At 37.1% G+C, this 18,325-nt stretch overlaps 2 protein-coding genes across 2 annotated transcripts in view; one reads left to right on the plus strand and one right to left on the minus strand.

Moving 5' to 3' along the window:
• The window catches only part of LOC134668851 (macrophage mannose receptor 1), a 139,973-nt gene that overhangs the window by 53,818 nt on the left and 67,830 nt on the right, over positions 1-18,325 (plus strand). The window lies entirely within an intron of this gene.
• On the minus strand, positions 7,529-8,503 carry LOC134668612 (uncharacterized). Its single transcript, XM_063526051.1, has one exon. It carries the CDS (start codon positions 8,501-8,503, stop codon positions 7,529-7,531), a length of 975 nt encoding a protein of 324 aa, XP_063382121.1.

Consider the following 18,325-nt stretch of genomic DNA (forward strand, 5'->3'; position numbering starts at 1 on the left):
TAAAGTTGATTTGAGTTGCGTGAAAATCCTTGCGCTTATTCGCATTGCTTACAGAGCGCGGGTGAGACGAACACATTAGCATAATAATAATGTATAAGCATAGTGGTATTAAAGGCATTATCACACACATGATAAATCGAACGTATTAAGGTCAGTTCGGCCATATTAGTCTGCCGGGTTGGTGTTCCGTACACAACCATAATATGCATTAAAACTCGAGAACGTAAATAACGACTCCGACAGAATTGACCGGATGCCACTGACCTCACTGCAGGGGCATAACCATAGAGTATATTGAATATTAGGGCATAACATCCGCGAACATCGAAAATATAAATATCGTTATATGCCTATTGCTCTTGATGTACCTACTGATGTGCCGTCAGATTATTTCCTAAATTGTGAAAACCTTTTACATTTCTTAAATGAAAGACGTTTTGTTTCGTATGATTTTTTACTGAAATTTCCGAGAACTTTTCCTACTATTTGAAAACTTGCAATTCAACGCGGTAACGCTAACGCAGCGAGTGTGATGGGCACCTTTGCGCCGGGGGTAGCGCGGGGAGGCCTCTTTGAGTAGTTTTTATATTCCTTATTTTATTTTAGATGTATTTAGGGTTTTAGTTGTAATTTAGTATTATTTATAGATGTATATAGTTCATAAGTTATTTATTTGTTTTTCTTTGAAAACTTTCAACAGTCTTGCATACACGAGTTATTAGAAAGCCAGATAACGAAATTTCGATTTTCGATGTTCTTGATAGGCCCTCTGGTGCGCTGAAGATTTCGACGCGGTGCACGATCGGAATAACCCCCTCGAATCGGGTAGAGCGTTTTATGACGTTTCCGTGCGATTTCGCATCGATTTCGTGCAGTTTTTATTCGCCGGTGCCTTTACGGATTTGCATGTTTATTGTTTATTGCTCGGAAGAGGTTTCTAAAGAATTCGTGGTACAATATTACCCGTTGAACTGTGACACGAATGTTGTAAAACATTAAGTTCTGCGTCCGACACTTCGTTTTCTATAGAAAGTATCACGTGATCACATCACCCGTCATAGAAAAGGAAGTGTCTGACGTCTAGGGCCGAATCCGGACTGTCCTAGCATGTCAGAATTTAACCTCTCTTCACTCAGTCGACAAAGCTTTAAAACTTAAGCCCTTACGTTGCGTCTTAGATTGTGTAAGGTACCTATCTAAATACAATCAAACTTCGTAACTTCGTAAACTTCGTAAATTATAGTTTACGGACCAGCGAAAAAGCTAGGCTAGTTTGTAAACGTGGACCACATCTACCAGTTTTAATTGAAAGCTTATTTATGTTACGATCAAGGCACGTTCGGTCGTTAACATCCCAGCTCGCGGTAGGAAGAGAGAGCATTGTGCGTTGTGAAATAAGCCCTAACTGGAGCGCACTTATCTTTCGGCCAGCTGGACTCAGTTCCCACAGTGTTGTCGCTTTGTTGCATTCTAGACAATTATATTTTACACACATAGGTTATGGGCGCATCAAAATTCCGACACATCGAAAGAGGAAGAGACAATGTTATGAAAATTAATTAATGAGTTACAGATGTAGTGCATAATTATTTTCCTTCGTATTTTCACGGAAACATACGAATGTTGCTATTTCAGTCAGTCTCGGTACAAAAAGTACTGAGGTTGGTTGAAAAGCATGACAAATACGAATGTTTCCGATAAAATACGAAGGAAAACAATTATGCACTACATCTATACCTACATACAATCATTTAGACCAGCGGTCGGCAACCTTTTAGCAGCCAAGAGCCACATAGCAGTTAACGTAGTGGACGCGGGCCGCACTTTGTTAATATTTATGACTTTATAAGACATTGTCATTTGTCAATATTACATACAAAGTAGCCAGGGAGGCTCGCGAGCCGCAAGTGAGAGGTTCGCGGGCCGCATGCGGCCCGCGGGCCGCGGGTTGCCGTCCGCTGATTTAGACTGTATGTATTACCTATTCCCTTACCATCAATATTGACTAATAATGAATTTCTAAGTCGTACGACGAGCTTAAAGGCTTCATTTCTCATATATATTAATATAATCACCAGAGGAAGCCTTAAATAAGCCGTAATGTTCAAAGTCGCTGTCATAAATTACGAGTAAATATACGTACGTGGGAACTCTTGCGCATGAACTACTATACAAATGTCAACGAATACTCCACGTTGTCAACTTCAATTCAACTTGTTTTAATAAGTACAGTCTGTGGGCTGTGGCAATAAAATATGAAAAAGAAATTGTTTCACTGTAGATAGGTACCTTACAAATAAATATCTCAATACATATTTTCGTTTTAAAGTTTTAAATTGCAATTGAGATAACAGCTGTTAAGTAACTCAAGTACGTTCAGCTATAAACTGAAAATAAATTTTATGTCATTCTAATTTATGATGGAGTAACGTTTTGACTGGTGTTCCCAATAATCCCAATAAAATAAAAACAAGATGTTTCCTGCAGTTTCACGTAAATAAGCGTGTATATTTTTCACTGGAAAAGCTTTACGTAATATCTACTCACCTAAAACATTCTCTCTGTCTACGCTATTGATAAAATCTGTTAAAAATTTTTTTCCTCCATTCAACCATCGACCAATCAATCAAATCATCTCCTCTATTTCTTATGAACATAATTTATAATACCCCGTCTATGTTGCCGATTGTACTACCAGCAACACACTTAATTGACCATTAAAAGACCTTATAACGATGCAATAGGGTTCACATTTCGCTAACCATGTCAGCGATGGAACAAGCAAAGACCCAACCGGCCCATAAGGTTATATTAGCATATCTAGTATCTACACGCTCCACTTTCCTACCACAATGGCAGCCGAAAGCAGATTAACATGGGCCCGCATTGCATAAAGATGAGTTAACTTATGTTATAATAATGGCTTTATGAAATAGTTGTATCTGATACGGGAAACGGCCGCTCTTACGTTTTTGTTTGTTTATTTATGTGATGATATAATATCGTATAGTCGAAGGCAACTATTTTGTAAACAACCGAGTATAAAGGCTCATGCTAGACCGGGCCGAGGCAGGGGCGGAGCTTCCGGCGCTTCGTTTTCTATGGAAAGCACCACGTGATCACCGATCAGACGTCATACTGCCGTATTCGAACTTCAAGATATTCACAAGAGACGACACGTACTAGATCCATTCTAGATACGTTATAGTTTAGATATCAACTAGTTCTCTTTTGCAGCGCAATTCGGGCAACCAATGTCACTTTTACGTTAGATAGAGTAAGATATGTATTAGATGTGAATTGGATCTCTAAGTCATATCCTGTGGAAATCGTTCAAAAGTATCTCGAGAATCGCGAAAATGTCAAATTTGACAGGTTAGATCTTAAACATATCGTTATTGTATATCGTATCTTGGTGATGTCTAAAAGATATCTAATAGATGTCTATTTCAAAATCCGAATCGAGCCCATAGAAAATGACACGTCGGACCCCTCGTCTCAGAGAGCCTCCCGCAAACCACGTTCGATGTGTTCCCTCTCACTCGCACTTGTAAATTCGTACGTAAGTATGACAGGGAGGCAACACGTCGAACGTGGCATGCCCTCAGGTACGGCCCCCCGGTCTAGCGTGAAGTCATCCATCGACAAATTGATACACTTACAAAGCTTTAAAGTCACTGACTATCGATTGTAGGTACCTACCCGTTTATTTACCAATATTGTGCAAATAACTGTCTATGTCGGCGGCCAATCGTAAAATCAGGCATATCGTGAAATTCCTAGGCATATCGTGAAATGTGAAAATCTTTGACTCTTTCCCTGAGTCGACAGAGCCCCGCTACGCGGGGCTCCTATTTCTGGGCAGTTTGCCCTTCGGGCATCTGAAGCAACCTAACGAACCTAACCTACCTATATATTGGTTTAATGTGACTATCATCAAAACATAACACAGGAACATTACTATCTGCCTGATCTTACGATCGGCCGCCGACATCTATATATTTTACATAATATTATGCTTCTTAATTGGTATGTACTCGTTTAATCCATACCGTCATTGCAGAAACAGAATATGTACCTTAGAATAGATGCCTTATTGGTAACGCAATGCACATATTTCGCCAAAAGGATAGAAATGTGGAACGAAACGTATGGAATAGAACGGTCGATCAAAGGAATTTGCAGAATTGTAGCGGTTCGCATTCGCAGCAAAGTTATTGATATAACAGAATAAAGCAGGTCAGACTTGTTAACATAGAAGGAATAGCTACATGCATGCCACATGTATAGTCAACAGCAGAAGTTGCTAAGCGGGCCAGGTGCTCAAAATGATCTTGATGCTACTTTAGGGAATAAGAGCGTGTCAAGGTAATTTTGAACACCGCGCCCGCTTAGCTAATTCTGCTGCTGACTGTCCAATATGTACATATTTATTTATTTCTTTATTTATTTCTTTATTTCAAGGCGAGGTAACAAAATGTAAATTGGATACATGTGTCTTAATATATGCTAAACTTATAGTACTAAATTTACATTTCAATAACTACCAAGCACAACATTCATTAGAAATTATAATATTTAATACTTAACAATTAATTTATGAATCTTAAAATTAAGATGAGATCATGTACTTAACTAGGTATGTGATAATTTTATTACACTGTTTCTAAATCTATTACAACTTAAATGAAAAATGTCAACATCATTACAAATCTTATTGTAAGAAGTGCATATACGAGCCAGGGGACTATGTTGTGAAACATTATTTGAAGCATGTGGAACTAAAAACTGAGTTGGGTTACGGCATGGTTTAGGGTACACCCGGAATTGTATGTTACTAATAAGGTCAGAATCTATTTTATTGTGAATAATTTTATGCAGTAGTAATAATTCGTTAATATGTCTTTGATTTTGTAAACTATTAATTTTGAAATGGTGCAGTCTATTGTTATATGTGGGTAGTTTGTTTTTAAGGCGCAATTTAAATACTAGATGGCGTAAAAATTTTCTTTGAACAGACTCAATGCGATCTATGTGGGTGTTGTAGTGCGGTGACCATACTGCGGAACAGTATTCTAAAGAGCTTCTAATTAGGGTGCGGTAAATTATTAAAATACTTTTGGCATTCTTAAAAGGTTTTATGGTTCTAAAAATAAATCCTAACAGTCTAAATGCTTTTTCGACTATATAGTTGTAGTGAGCTGTAAAGGAGAGTTTTGCGTCGAACCAAACACCGAGGTCTTTTATAACTGAGACACGATTTAGAGATGTATGATCTATGGTGTAGTCGAACACAATTGGGGTTTTGTTTTTAGTAAATGTAATAGCATTGCACTTTTTTACATTTAGTGTCATGTTATTTTCAGAGCACCACTCGTTCAACATAGAAATATCCTTTTGAAGTAATTGACAATCTTGAATACTATTTACTTTACTGAATATTTTTAGATCATCGGCGTATGCTAATGTGTTACATGTAATGTTATCTAACAAATCATTAATGAATATAAGAAACAAAAGAGGGCCTAGGTTGGATCCCTGTGGTACACCAGAACTAGCCGGGAACGGAGTAGAATAATAGCCACGGACTTTAACGAGTTGTGAGCGATTTCGAAGGTAACATTTTAGCCATCTAAGTAGTGATCCGTGCAGTCCAATGTGTTCGGCTTTAGTGTAAAGAATATTGTGATCTACTTTGTCAAATGCTTTAGCAAAGTCTGTGTAAATGGAATCTATTTGGGTACGAGTATTAAATGCGGAGCTAAGATATTCAGTGTAGCTTATAAGATTAGTGCTAGTTGATCGATTTTGCATAAAACCATGTTGTTTGGGACTGGCTATAAGTTTAAAGTGCGTGTAGATATGTTTATAAACTATACTTTCAAATATTTTTGACAAGCAACAAAGTACACTAATAGGTCTATAGTTTGTGACATCTGACTTATCACCTGCTTTGTGTATGGGAACTATTTTTGCAATCTTCCAATGAGCAGGGAAAACTCCTTCGGAAAGGGATTTGTTAAATAATATTAGTAAGGGTTCAACTATTGCCGACGAACATTGTTTAAAGAATATTGGAGGAATATTATCATTACCAGGACCCTTGTTTATGTCGATGTTTTTTAATTCTGCTTTAATTTCAGATTCTGTAATAATTATAGATGAGATATTGTTATTGGTACCAGGAAATTTAGGGGTATATGGGGTAGAGGTCGGTGTAGAGTAGACTGAGGAAAAATAATTGGCAAATAAGTTAGCTATATCAGTACCATTGCTTGCGTATGAATCATTAAGATGCATACGGCAAGGAATTCCGTCACTTGTATTTTTTAATTTTATGTATTGCCAGAATGCTTTAATATTCGTTTTTATGTTATTTTCAGTGCGATCAATATAGGTAGTAAAACAGTTATTAAGTGTAGTTTTAACTCTAGTTCGTAAGAGAGAAAAAGTGTCATAGTCGCGGGGATTTCCGTACTTTTTATACTTTTTATGGTATTTATCTTTCTCTTTAAACATGTGAATTAATGACTTGCTAAACCAGATAGGATACTGGGTGCTTTTATGTTTTCGCTTTGGGGTACATTTATCTATTATTTCCCATATAATTTTGTAAAATATGTCTAAAAATTCATCACAACTTAAGTGAGTGTACTGATCCCAATTTAGTGATTTTAACTGTTCTAAGCATTTTTCATAATCTGTCTTTCTGAATTGGTATTGTAGTGTAGGATTATCTTTTAATGGGCGTGATGGTATAATGGATAATTTAACTTCTATAGGCGGGTGGTGAGCATCAGGACGACTAATAGCAGAAGCTTCTGTTATTGAACATGACATATCTGATTGTACCAATACTAGATCAAGAATACGGCTAAGGTGATTGGTTATTTGATTCAACTGAGTGAGGCAGGTTCGAGCGATAAAGTCTGCTAGGAGGGTGTTTCTAGTGTTTCCTATTGATGTAGATGGCGTGGAACAGTGAAGCATATGAGTAGTAAGTTCTGGCGTGTTAAAGTCACCGATTATAATGTTTTGATCATTTTGTGTAGAAAGAACATTGGATTCATATAAGTTATATACTCTAGATAAGTCATCGTTAGAAAGATAGGACGGTAAATATACTACGCATAAGTTAAGGTTCTGTTTCTTTAGTTTTATACGTATCCATATGTCTTCGATAATGTCAGATTGCCAGTTAATTATTTGTTCAGAAATCAATGATTTTTTAACAGCTATTAATACTCCGCCACCGTGGGTTTTATTAAATCTTTTAAAGAAGTCGGGTGATCGGTCTCTTCTATAAACAGTATAACGTGGGTCAATAAATTCTGACGATGAAATAGAATTATCGAGCCAGGTTTCACACAGACATATTAAATCATAATCATAGGTTAAAATAGACTTGTATATATGCAATACTTTAGATCTCATACCTCGTATGTTTTGATAGTAAATACTAATACTGTTTGGAGAACTAGCCATAATATGAGTAAATAAAGATATTATTACTAACAAAAATTGCACTTTACTGAAGAGAATCCAGTGTCTGTTGGGTTTTGACGATTATATATCTTGAGTTATCGTCTTTACGCATAAATACTGATCCGTTTCTGACCCAGACGTATTTGTAAGAGAGTTCCGTAGCTTTCTTCCTCGCAGCCCAATGAAGAGTCTTATTCACCGGGGACAGATGCTCGGACACGTAGATAGGCACGGCGGGACCCCCGATGCCCAGTACTGACGAGTTGAGCTTCTGGTCCCTGGCCTTGGTCTTGTTGAAGCGCCCGACAGCCGACAGTAACTCGTCGCGGCAGCGTGTGCTGCGTAGTTTAGCGATGATAGTACGGGGCTTCTTGTTTTCCTTATTTTGACTGGCGACTCTGGTGCAGTGAAGGATATCGACGTCCGACATGCTGCAGGAGACTACCTCTGCGATGTGTTGTATTGTGTTTACTAGGTTCTCATTCTTGTCCTCGGGTATTCCTTGTATTTCTACATTGCAATCTCTCATATGCTGTTCTATTTGGTTGAGACGGTCTGTAAGGCCAGTAATCGTTGAAAGAAGCTCGTTGCGCTCACTGTTTAAAGTTTTTATATCATTATTTAAGGTCGTCATGGTGGGGTGAATATCATCGTATTGGTTGCTCATGAATGAAACAGAATCTTGCAACTTTTTCAGCTCTTCTTTAATAGGTGTTAGCTCTGCTTCAAGATGTTGGCGCAGAATTATTGGTAGCTCAGCGCGCAGGGCTTCCCTTACCTCATTTCTGATCATGGCTGAGAAGTCTGTATTCTCAAATGCTTTTTTAGGTGTGCCTGTGCGGTCGTGATTTGGTTGCTTGGTGCAGTTTTCGCATGTCCAGTTCGTTTTGTTTGTTTTCTTGTAGACTGCTGCAGTCACATTGACACAAAGGAAATGGAATAGTGAATCGCAACGAGTGCATATGAGCTTTTCTGCGGGCTTCACTGGCCTTTCACATTCACTACAGGTGTTAGACATATTGTAAATTATTAGGATAACAAGATCTTATATTCGCAAAAATAACGTCGTCGTTCAACAGTGCTAGTCAAAATTCGCGGAATTCACTCGGAGTTTCTAGGAAGTGGCCGTGGCGAACATCGAGTCCAAAAGAGCGTAAGCGCTGCAGGATTTCATACATCGTACGCGTTAATTTCAAACGGTCACTAGTATAGCGCGCGCTTTTGTATTGTCTTTTGTTTTCTGCAAATTGTACTTCAGGGCGACTTCTATTTGCACTTACACTAACTAATACACAAGCACTGTCTTATAAGGATTGTTTTGATATAAAATTCAAGTTCATCAATTCACTTTACACCAGTTAAAACTATTTTTGAAACGGAGAGGTAATGATAACGCGCGCGCGCGCGCGCTCCGTGAAGTTACAGTTATATTGTTAATTGATATATACGCAGGTACATGCAAGACTTTCAAGAGGGAGTTTAGCCAAGTGTTTACTTATATCACGAACGCGGCCGTAAAAAAAGAGAAAATATAATTATATTGGAAGGTGAATAATCGATGATACCTATTTTAAAATCTAAAAGTCGCGTAGCAGCTTAGATGTAGTATGTTTATACAAATCACTACACAGTCCAAGATATATGTGAAGCCTACATTTAAGTATTAGGCAAACCAAACTGGCTCTAATCTAAGCTGAATAAGTATTAGCCCAGAGATCAAGTCGAGTTCGCAACCCGGTCATCTATTCACGGAGTCAACAGGCCAAGGACGCTATCATGAATTGACTGACGTACCTACTGTCGTAAGGTTAATAAAAGACAAATACTGAACTTATTACATCCCAAGTGAACTAGAACTTGGCACCCATTTCTTTTTCCGGCGAAGTCAACAACGACGTTTCTGGCGGCCTAGCACGGTCGCGTTTTTATCCCTTGTCACCATGCCTGTCACGTTCTAACAAGTTTGTAAGTGCGAAAGGGACGCGCATAGTGATAGTCGATAAAAATGGAACCGTGCTGCGCCCGCTGGTTGGATTAGGTATGACCTTATTTACTTGAAATAACATAACATGTACCTAACAGTCCTAGCTTACTTATAGGTGTGTTTTAGTCGTTTACAAATGTGACGTTTTACGAGAAAAGGTACCTTATGAGCTTAGGAGCGGCGTTAATTATTATTGGCGTAAGCGCCAACCGCCATAAATAAGGTACCTTTAACCGTGGGACGTCACAAATATTAGGCCAGTAGAGCCCGGTAGGATATATGCCTGCCTCTAGCATTCAAGACGGTAAACCTATTGTCAGATTTAGTATTCATGAACCAATGTGTTTACGCCTACTTATCTTATTTAAATATAAAAATTATTATATAATTGGTGTTGCGAATCGTTTCCTTTTGCTGTTATAGAAGGGTAACCACTTTTAGTCTGGTTTTCAAGAAAGTAATTAGGTATCAAAAACAAACTTCCTGCAATCATCTTTAATTTTACGCTTTACCCAAGAACTGAACAGTCAAGAAGCACATTATCGAGTAAATGATTCATTTATTAATATAAATTTCTAAAAGACATAAACCGGAATATAAAACTAAAACTAACTACAAAAAAATAACTATAAAAATAAAAATTAAAAACGCATTAATGGGTATCGAGTAAATTGTTAATAAAAGTAGAAATGGCGCGAAATTCAAATTTTATATGGGACAATAACCTTTGGCGCCTACATAGGTACATTCTTTAAATTTGCCGCACAATCTAGAGGTTATGTAAAAGTTGCCCGATACAATTTATCTGACGTCACATTTAATTCAAGGGCACCAAGGGCAGTAAAAGTAGCTCCATCAGGTGCGCATTTTAACCCACATTTTGACTTTTAATTTGTAAAACGCCTATTATGAAATCTTGCAACCTTTTACGGATTCCCTGATAGCGGGATTCCAGTTTTTTAATTAAGCTGTAATTTTGACCTTTGTGGTCGGATATGGACCTTTTTACCTAACTACGCCTACGCTGAAAGGCACAATTATGATTTTAGCAGAAAATTTTAATTATTATTGTTTGCTTCAAAGTAATAATGATTGTATACTGAGGTTATGATAAGTCCCTAAGCGGTCGAGGTACTGAAAATGAGGTAAACATAACTTTATTGTCAAAAGCGTGTGTATGTAATTTTAGAACACCTCAGTTTTTTAACCTCAAACACCCATTTCCGGTACTTCAGCTGCTAACTGTACTACTATCGGCATTTTCATACTATGCACCAACCTACGCCTACGTCCAGAGAGAAAAACAATTTACCAAATGTGTTATGTATATAAAATTATGCACATCGCTGCCATACAAGATTATTATGAATACTTATTACATCATTCAGAATGAACTATTCCACATTTCCGCATAACCTCAGCTAAATTACAAATAAATTAGATTGTTATTACTGTATAAATGATTAGATAACTCCAAGATACTGTGCTAAATGCAACTTGATTTAGTGGTCATTCTAAAATAACCCTTAGTTAATTGAAGTTAGAGTTAAGGGTTTGCCAGAAATGATTGTTGAATGAGACATTATTATGATGTAGTGACACGTGTTGTGAACATCTAGGGCATAATGTGCATGCTATGTACTAAGATTAAGAGAGAAGTAGGTAACACTCACTTAACTATAAGGTTTACAGATTATCAGATAGGCAACCTATAAGAAAACACAGAAATAAGAAAGGTGGTAAATTCCGTAATGTTAAAAGTGTTTCATTGTTGTTTTAGGACAACATACGTAGGTATTAATTAAGTGTGTTAGGAAGGAGGTAAGGTAAATGTACGCTTCACCGAATGCTTAAGCCCTAGACTTACGTTTAATTTTTTTATTCGTTCTGATATTTTCTTACGAATATGTTCAATACTAAAATAGAAACATAGATAAATTTGTCCTCATTTAAACATACCTATAAATTACTGAATTGATTGGACGTGTATTAAAAACATTTTTAAAATCATTTCTTCCAATTTCCTTGTTTGTACCGTTTACCGAACTAAGAAACGTGATTTGCACATTATACCGAATAGGGAGCCCGCATTACCGAACTAGGAAATAATTGTATGAAAATATGGTGTTGAGTGGTGCTCAAACTTCAGTAGTTCACTATTAAATCCCTACTATGCTTCGTTTTTTAGCATTATAAAGATGGTAAGCGATCTTGACGTGTCTTTTTTATTGAAATAATTCTTTTGAAAAATAAGTCAGTAAGTAAGGTACGCAACAATTATAAAACATGTACGCATATGTATAAAATAATTTGGCTGTTTCATAAATTTTGGCTGGTCCATTTTCTATGGAAGGGTAAATTTTTTTTCACGATTTCGGAGTTGGTCCCATAGTAAAAGTTGCTCAGTATAATCCCAAAACCTCCCTGGGAATGGGAATGTAGTTAATTTTTAGCCACCCTGTATGTGAACCCCGGAATTTCATAACAAAAGATAAAAGTTTAAAAAATCACAATCGCCCACGACGAGAGGAATCTAAAAAAATTTTTGAACATCATGCTTCATTATTTTTATTATCCTATTCAGTTTTTTTGTCCACGTTCCAAGACTATTATCAGGCGTCCAATAAGTATGTCTAAAGTTTGAAAAGCGCTGGCATTGAAATAATGGTCACAAAAAATAAACATATAAATATCGACCTAGCCGTTATCGTAATAAGGATGATATTCTCATGAACGTCGAATAGAAACATGTCCAACGCAAACATGAGTTCGGTAGCAGAGACCATGGGTACCATTCACCGAACGGCCGTTCGGTGAACGAAACATGGAAAATATGTGGAACCTATTTCGCGAACGGATTTTGAAAATAGTATTTTAATCGTAATCAATGTGGTATAACTACAAATCTATCATTAAATTTAATACTTGAATCCATTACAAAACCGTACATGTATAAAGTTCTTGTTAATACTGACGTAAAATATCTAAAATTATTGTTTGATAATAGTCTTGCCAAAAACCTTATTTTGATGCCAAAAAGTCGTAAAACATGAACATTTCAAACGCAGTTTTATAATAATCTATATAGGTTATTGTTGTTTGGCAATTGCTCATAAAATTACAAATACATTAAGTTATTTGTGAAATTAGGTAGTTAATCTAAATAGTTCGTAATCAACCATTAAAAAAATAATTTCAAAAACATACGCTTTCCCTGATTTCGGACGCTGTTCGATAATACCTTCCAATCAAATTGTCGGTGTACTCATCACCGAACTCACAATAAGCTTAATTTCTGATAATATGACTGCACTAAATTAATTAAATTTACTAAAATACACAAACGAATTAAGTAGTCACACTGAAAAACCATACTTTGAAACACAGAAATAAATTTAAAAGGTTTTATGACCTTAAGAAATATACGCAACTTCTTACCGATTTCTTTAAGGTTGCCCATACAAAGTGGCAATCGGGAGCAACGATCCGTTTCGATCAGTTGCCACGTCCCAACTGCGGGACAAATTGACCGACTCTGAGGCATAGTTGAAGGGATAGGTATTTAACTCGTGGAAAAAAAATACGCAAGTAAATATCAGCTGTAAATAATCGACTTATAGCCTAAAATAGAAGAAATTCGGTGATACGGACGGATATTGAGCGTTCGGTGGAGCGTACTTTTACCTTACTTATTGCATAGACAAATTTTCAAAGACATCTACAATGCATCTAATATATATATCCTAAGGTAAAGGTATATAATTATTATTAATTACTACAGGCTACTTTGTCTATATACAACTATAATAGTTTGAAAAAAAAATGTAAGTGTCTACATATTTATTTAATTGTAGAGTCGAAACTTATCTCTGAATTATACATAATAGATGTACCTACCTAACAAAAGTGCCCAAGCGACGCCTAGATCGAATTGACTTCAGTGTTCAGATATGGCCCTGTGCATAGTAAAAATATTTCTAAGTTGACTCATAACATGTTACGAATCGGTTCCCACTTTACGATACAGCCACATTGTCGTAATACTTTCCGGCATGGCACGGTCGTGTTCTCAGCTTTATCGGACATGGCATGATACTTTATGGTCGGGTGACTTTAGAGCGGCCATGGCCGGGAAAGTTATAGATGTAGTTTGGGGACAATCTCCATTGTCTCCTTTATATACACGTGCAGATGTGTAGTGTAGGTAGGTACAGTCAGCACCAAAAGTAACGGGTCAGACAACGCGTCAAAAGTATCTAATATATATAAATCAATCAAACTGTTGCAGATACTTTTGTACGTGAACTGTCGAGATATATGTACCTATTTGAAATAGTATTCGAGGGTGGTAGATACTTATGGAGTGTTGTTTGATATGAGTATGAGTGTTGAATGATATTCCTGTCGTTTAGAAACACATTTTTTCAGTGGCGTAGCTAGAGGATATGGCGCCAGGGGCAGACACCAAATTTGCGCCCCCCCCCCCCCCCCCCCAAACGAAATAAACTAACGATACGAAGGGTTATTTTTTTGCTTATTAAAGTTTACTTTTAATTTAGACAAATACAGTGTACCTATGTTTTTTTAGTATATCGGTGGCTAACAAGCTTACGACCCACATGATGGTAAGCGGTCACCGCATCCTATGGACGTCTACACTCCAAGGATGTTACATGCGCGTTGCCGTTAAAAACGTTCAATATCGCTTGTGAGTTTGGGATCGTAGACGATTCATAGGTACAGCGCGCCTTTGGACTGATTTGAAGGGTCCAAGGTGGCATCCAGGTGCTCCTCCAAAGGTGACAGCAGTACTCAATATAATGGGATCAGTCTACCCGAGAGTAAAGTATCGCTTCCCTTTATTGAGCACACCGAGTGTTTTTGTCAAGCTTACATGTTGCCCTTACCTAAATAAATAAAAACGTATTTAACTGATTTGCAAGACCGAAGTGATCCCATAAGTGTTCCGTAAACAAAGTTTTGTACGGAACACTAAAAAATACAAGCGATTTCAAGGACAAGGTTATTTTAGAAACTGCTAGACCCTAAGTTTTTTAAAAGGTCAAAAAGTGATACTTAATATAATAGTCATAGTTTGTCAGAGACCGGCGCCGGTCAAAGGAACTGAGGTAGAAAGCTTCCAAATTAGTAATTCATTAAAATAATCCTTTTGTTATTTTCTACTATTATTTTATGGGGTCACTTCCCCATCGCTATTTCGTGTTATCAGTGCAAATAGTACAAATACCACGAACAATAAAATTATTAGAAGGCATAAATAAAAGCAAAGCAAAGCTTGACCCCGGAATTTCTTAACAAAAGTTAAAAGTCTCGAATAAGGTAAGTACCCCTATTAACGAGCCCCTTAAAATCGGCAGTGATTACCGCGGTATGTACAAAAAGGCGTTTTATAAGAAAACCAATTGACTTTTTTAAAATTTAAGTACGCACAAATAAAGCCTTCTCTTTTGACTGTCGAATAAGTATAGCACTAGTAAAGAAACACAAAGTAAATAATTCGAAAACCGTAAACTAACTCATCGGGGGCGCATTATTTGAATGCTCCATACTAACGCGCAACACCTCAAGTAAGCAAACGCGTATTTTATTTAGTGATTTTCATAGTAATGGTGAATATTATAGAAAGACCAAGACTTTATATCTATTCTGAATTATGATATTTATGGTTCCCAAATACTCAATTTGTAAATATTTGCTTGCCAATAGTAAAAAATAGGAATATCAAAACCTCGGTGTTGGGTTCCCTTTTTTTGGTGTGGTTCCTAATTTCGAGGTATACCTCGGTAATAGCGGAAACGGTATTTTAAGTTCAAAGGGTTGTATATTCATATGTAGATACACATTTCCATAACTCTTAATGTTATTGAAATATTTAACCATCTATAAAGCTAAAGAGCCATTAACGTGGTATGAAATCTATTCAAGAACTCTTAATTTTGACTACAGTATTAAGTACTTAACTGAAGGTTTTCTTAGACCCCATTATATGAGAATCTTGTTTAAATATTGATATAAAAACAAAAGCTTGGTTGTCAAGTCTGTTTTATACAATGTTTTGTAATATTTAGAATCTTCCCTTTTGATTGTATTCAAAATATACACGATCTTTATTTATTTTTATTACTCGTAAATGAGTTTTGCAATAATGTGAATTAAACCGTTTAGCGATGGTTACAAAAGACATCACTCGGTAATAAGATGTATGGGAACCTAATACCGACCACCTACAACTTTGGTAGGAAATAAATAGGTTCATAATATAATTATCATAAAACCTATTGTATTATTTTAATTAGAACATATAATTCACAAACATACAATATTAATTTATTTTAACGTGGTAAAGCGGCAAGTGCGATGGGCACCTTTGCACCCGGTACAACTCGCGGAGGTCTTTTAGATTAAAATACATATTTTAATATTTAGATATATGTATTTATGTTTTTTTTTGTATAATTTTATATACCATTAACCTATTGTATAAATAAATTCTTTTTATTTATTTTGATATTTGATTTCCCATATCTTGTATCATTGGATGTTGATGGGCATTTATTTGTGTGTTGAATACAGATATTTTTTCTTAAGTCATGGGTGTCTTTTTATGTATATAAGTACGTATTTATCTATATAAGTAGGTATGTATATCGTCGCCTTGTATCCTTAGTACAAGCTTTGCATAGTTTGGCTATGTCGGTCTGTGTAAGATGTCCCCTTATATAGACCGCCTTTTTAATTTCTAGAATTTATTGTCCGTCTATAATTTATTAATATTATTTAGATACTCGTATACAGCATGTATTTTTGATACGACCACATATCTATTATCTAAGTGTAGTTAGTAGGTGTAGGCTCAAAGGAATTAATTTTCATAATTATGTTTTACTAAAAATCCTCTTGTTTCTTTAAAGAAAAAAAATTAATTGAATCTTATGATTGGAAATCAGATGAAATATAATCCCTATTATTTATTTAACTACAATTGTCAAATAAATATAATTAGGTATATAAATAAGGAACTAAAAATGCGATGGGTTTATCTACCCTCGTAAAAAGGAACCCTTATCCGCGGTATTTGGGTAACAATGATCAATTGCCACGGTAATAGGCGATTTCGACGTTTTGGTTTTAATAATTATTCTTTTCCATATAATTGGCCAAAACAAGTCCAAAACTCAATAAAATATAAATTTCGATATACAAACTATCATAAAAAAATATGTCTTTTTTCATACAGAGCCAGCTTATATTTCATTTTTGGCTGTCTTTGTAAAAGTTGCTTAACCCCCTCGTTAATAGGGGTACTTACCTTACTACGAAAAATCGGCTAACATACTCGTACGTATATTCTCGGGGTATATTCTGATAACCACGACGAGGATTCTTAAAAAACTTTTTGGGCGTCAAGGTTTGGACCAGCCTGTATACCTATCCTACAGGGTGGCTAAAAAATAACTGCATTTCCGTTGCCAGGGCGTCCGTTTTTTTCGCGATTTCGGGGTTGGTCCCGTAGTAAAAGTTACTCAGTATAATCCCAAAACCTCCCTGGCAAAGGTAATGTAGTTATTTTTTAGCCATCTCTGTATAGTACTGTCGTCCGCCGTATCGAAGAATGTCGTCGATAGACAACATGTCACAGATATGCAGCAGCACCTATTGGAGCAGCCGGCCTAGCCAAGGTTACAATCGCTATCGCTTCGACAACGAAAAGCATTACATTATGTCTCTCTATCACTCTTCCTTATTAGTGTGACAGTGACAGTTGCGTTTCGATCGCTACAGAGTGTAGCGATTGGCATCTTGGCTACGCGGCCAGGTTCCGTCTACTACGGCTCATATGCGTCTGCTGGACAAAGGGCTAGCGATCCATTTGCATAGGTAGTCTCTTGGACAGTCCATAAGATGGTAACTTCAGCAGGAGACCCCTGTCGGAAAAGACGCGCTAACACGGGACACAACTCAACGCTCGCCTTATAACTAAAACGAAAGCTTAGCAACTCCCGCCGAATATCCCTCTGCTTGATAGAAGTTTCTGGCATAGAGTATTCGCACTGCGGAATGGTGGGCAGTAGGGCGCTACCGTCGTCTTTCAAGGTCGAGTTCGAGGCAAAAAGAGTACCTTAAAGATCGGCTTTCTCTTTTGCGCTGTGGGCCAGAATACCATCCGCATTTCACACTTCACAGTGGTGGTAATGGTGGTAAATACGACTAACAAAAGTTTCCCTGCTGCCTTTTGGCAAGGCGGAGAGGTAGTCTTTTGCCCATTTTGGCGCCCCCCCTTGGACGGCGCCCGGGGCACGTGCCCCCTCCAACCCCCCCTAGTTACGCCACTGCATTTTTTATGTGCGTTGGTATGAGACGCCACTTGCGCTGACACGCTAGCGGCGTCCTACGTCCCATCGCCCAGCCGGTGTGCTGGCGCGGCGGCGGACACTCGGGAGCGTCAAAAGGTAGCCAAATACAGCTGTCTCGGCGCTCAATACGAATTCGTCGCATTTGGCGTCGAGACGCTTGGTTCGTGGGGCAGAGGCGCACAATTGCTTCACAAGGCGCTCGGGAAAAGGCTGAGGGAGGCAACGGGCGACCCCCGCGCGGGCAGCTTTCTCGCGGAGATTTAAAATTTTTAGTTTTAGTTATTTTAATTGTAGTTAGTTTTAGTTTTATATTCCTGTTTATGTCTTTTAGTAATTTATATTAATAAATAAATCTACGTGTACGTAGTGTAATATAGTGAAACATTATTTTCGAGACATTTTTTTATTTCCATAGAGGTTGTATTTTAGGGCACTACGGATGAGTACGAACGAGGATCCAAGTTCGCCACGTCAATAAAAA

The sequence above is a fragment of the Cydia fagiglandana genome, chromosome 11 (assembly GCF_963556715.1).
Source record: "Cydia fagiglandana chromosome 11, ilCydFagi1.1, whole genome shotgun sequence".
Lineage (NCBI taxonomy): Eukaryota > Metazoa > Arthropoda > Insecta > Lepidoptera > Tortricidae > Cydia > Cydia fagiglandana.

Coding starts and splice junctions, on each gene's coding strand:
- LOC134668612 (XM_063526051.1), bottom strand. CDS start 8,503: ATGTCTAACACCTGTAGTGAATGTGAAAGGCCAGTGAAGCCCGCAGAA.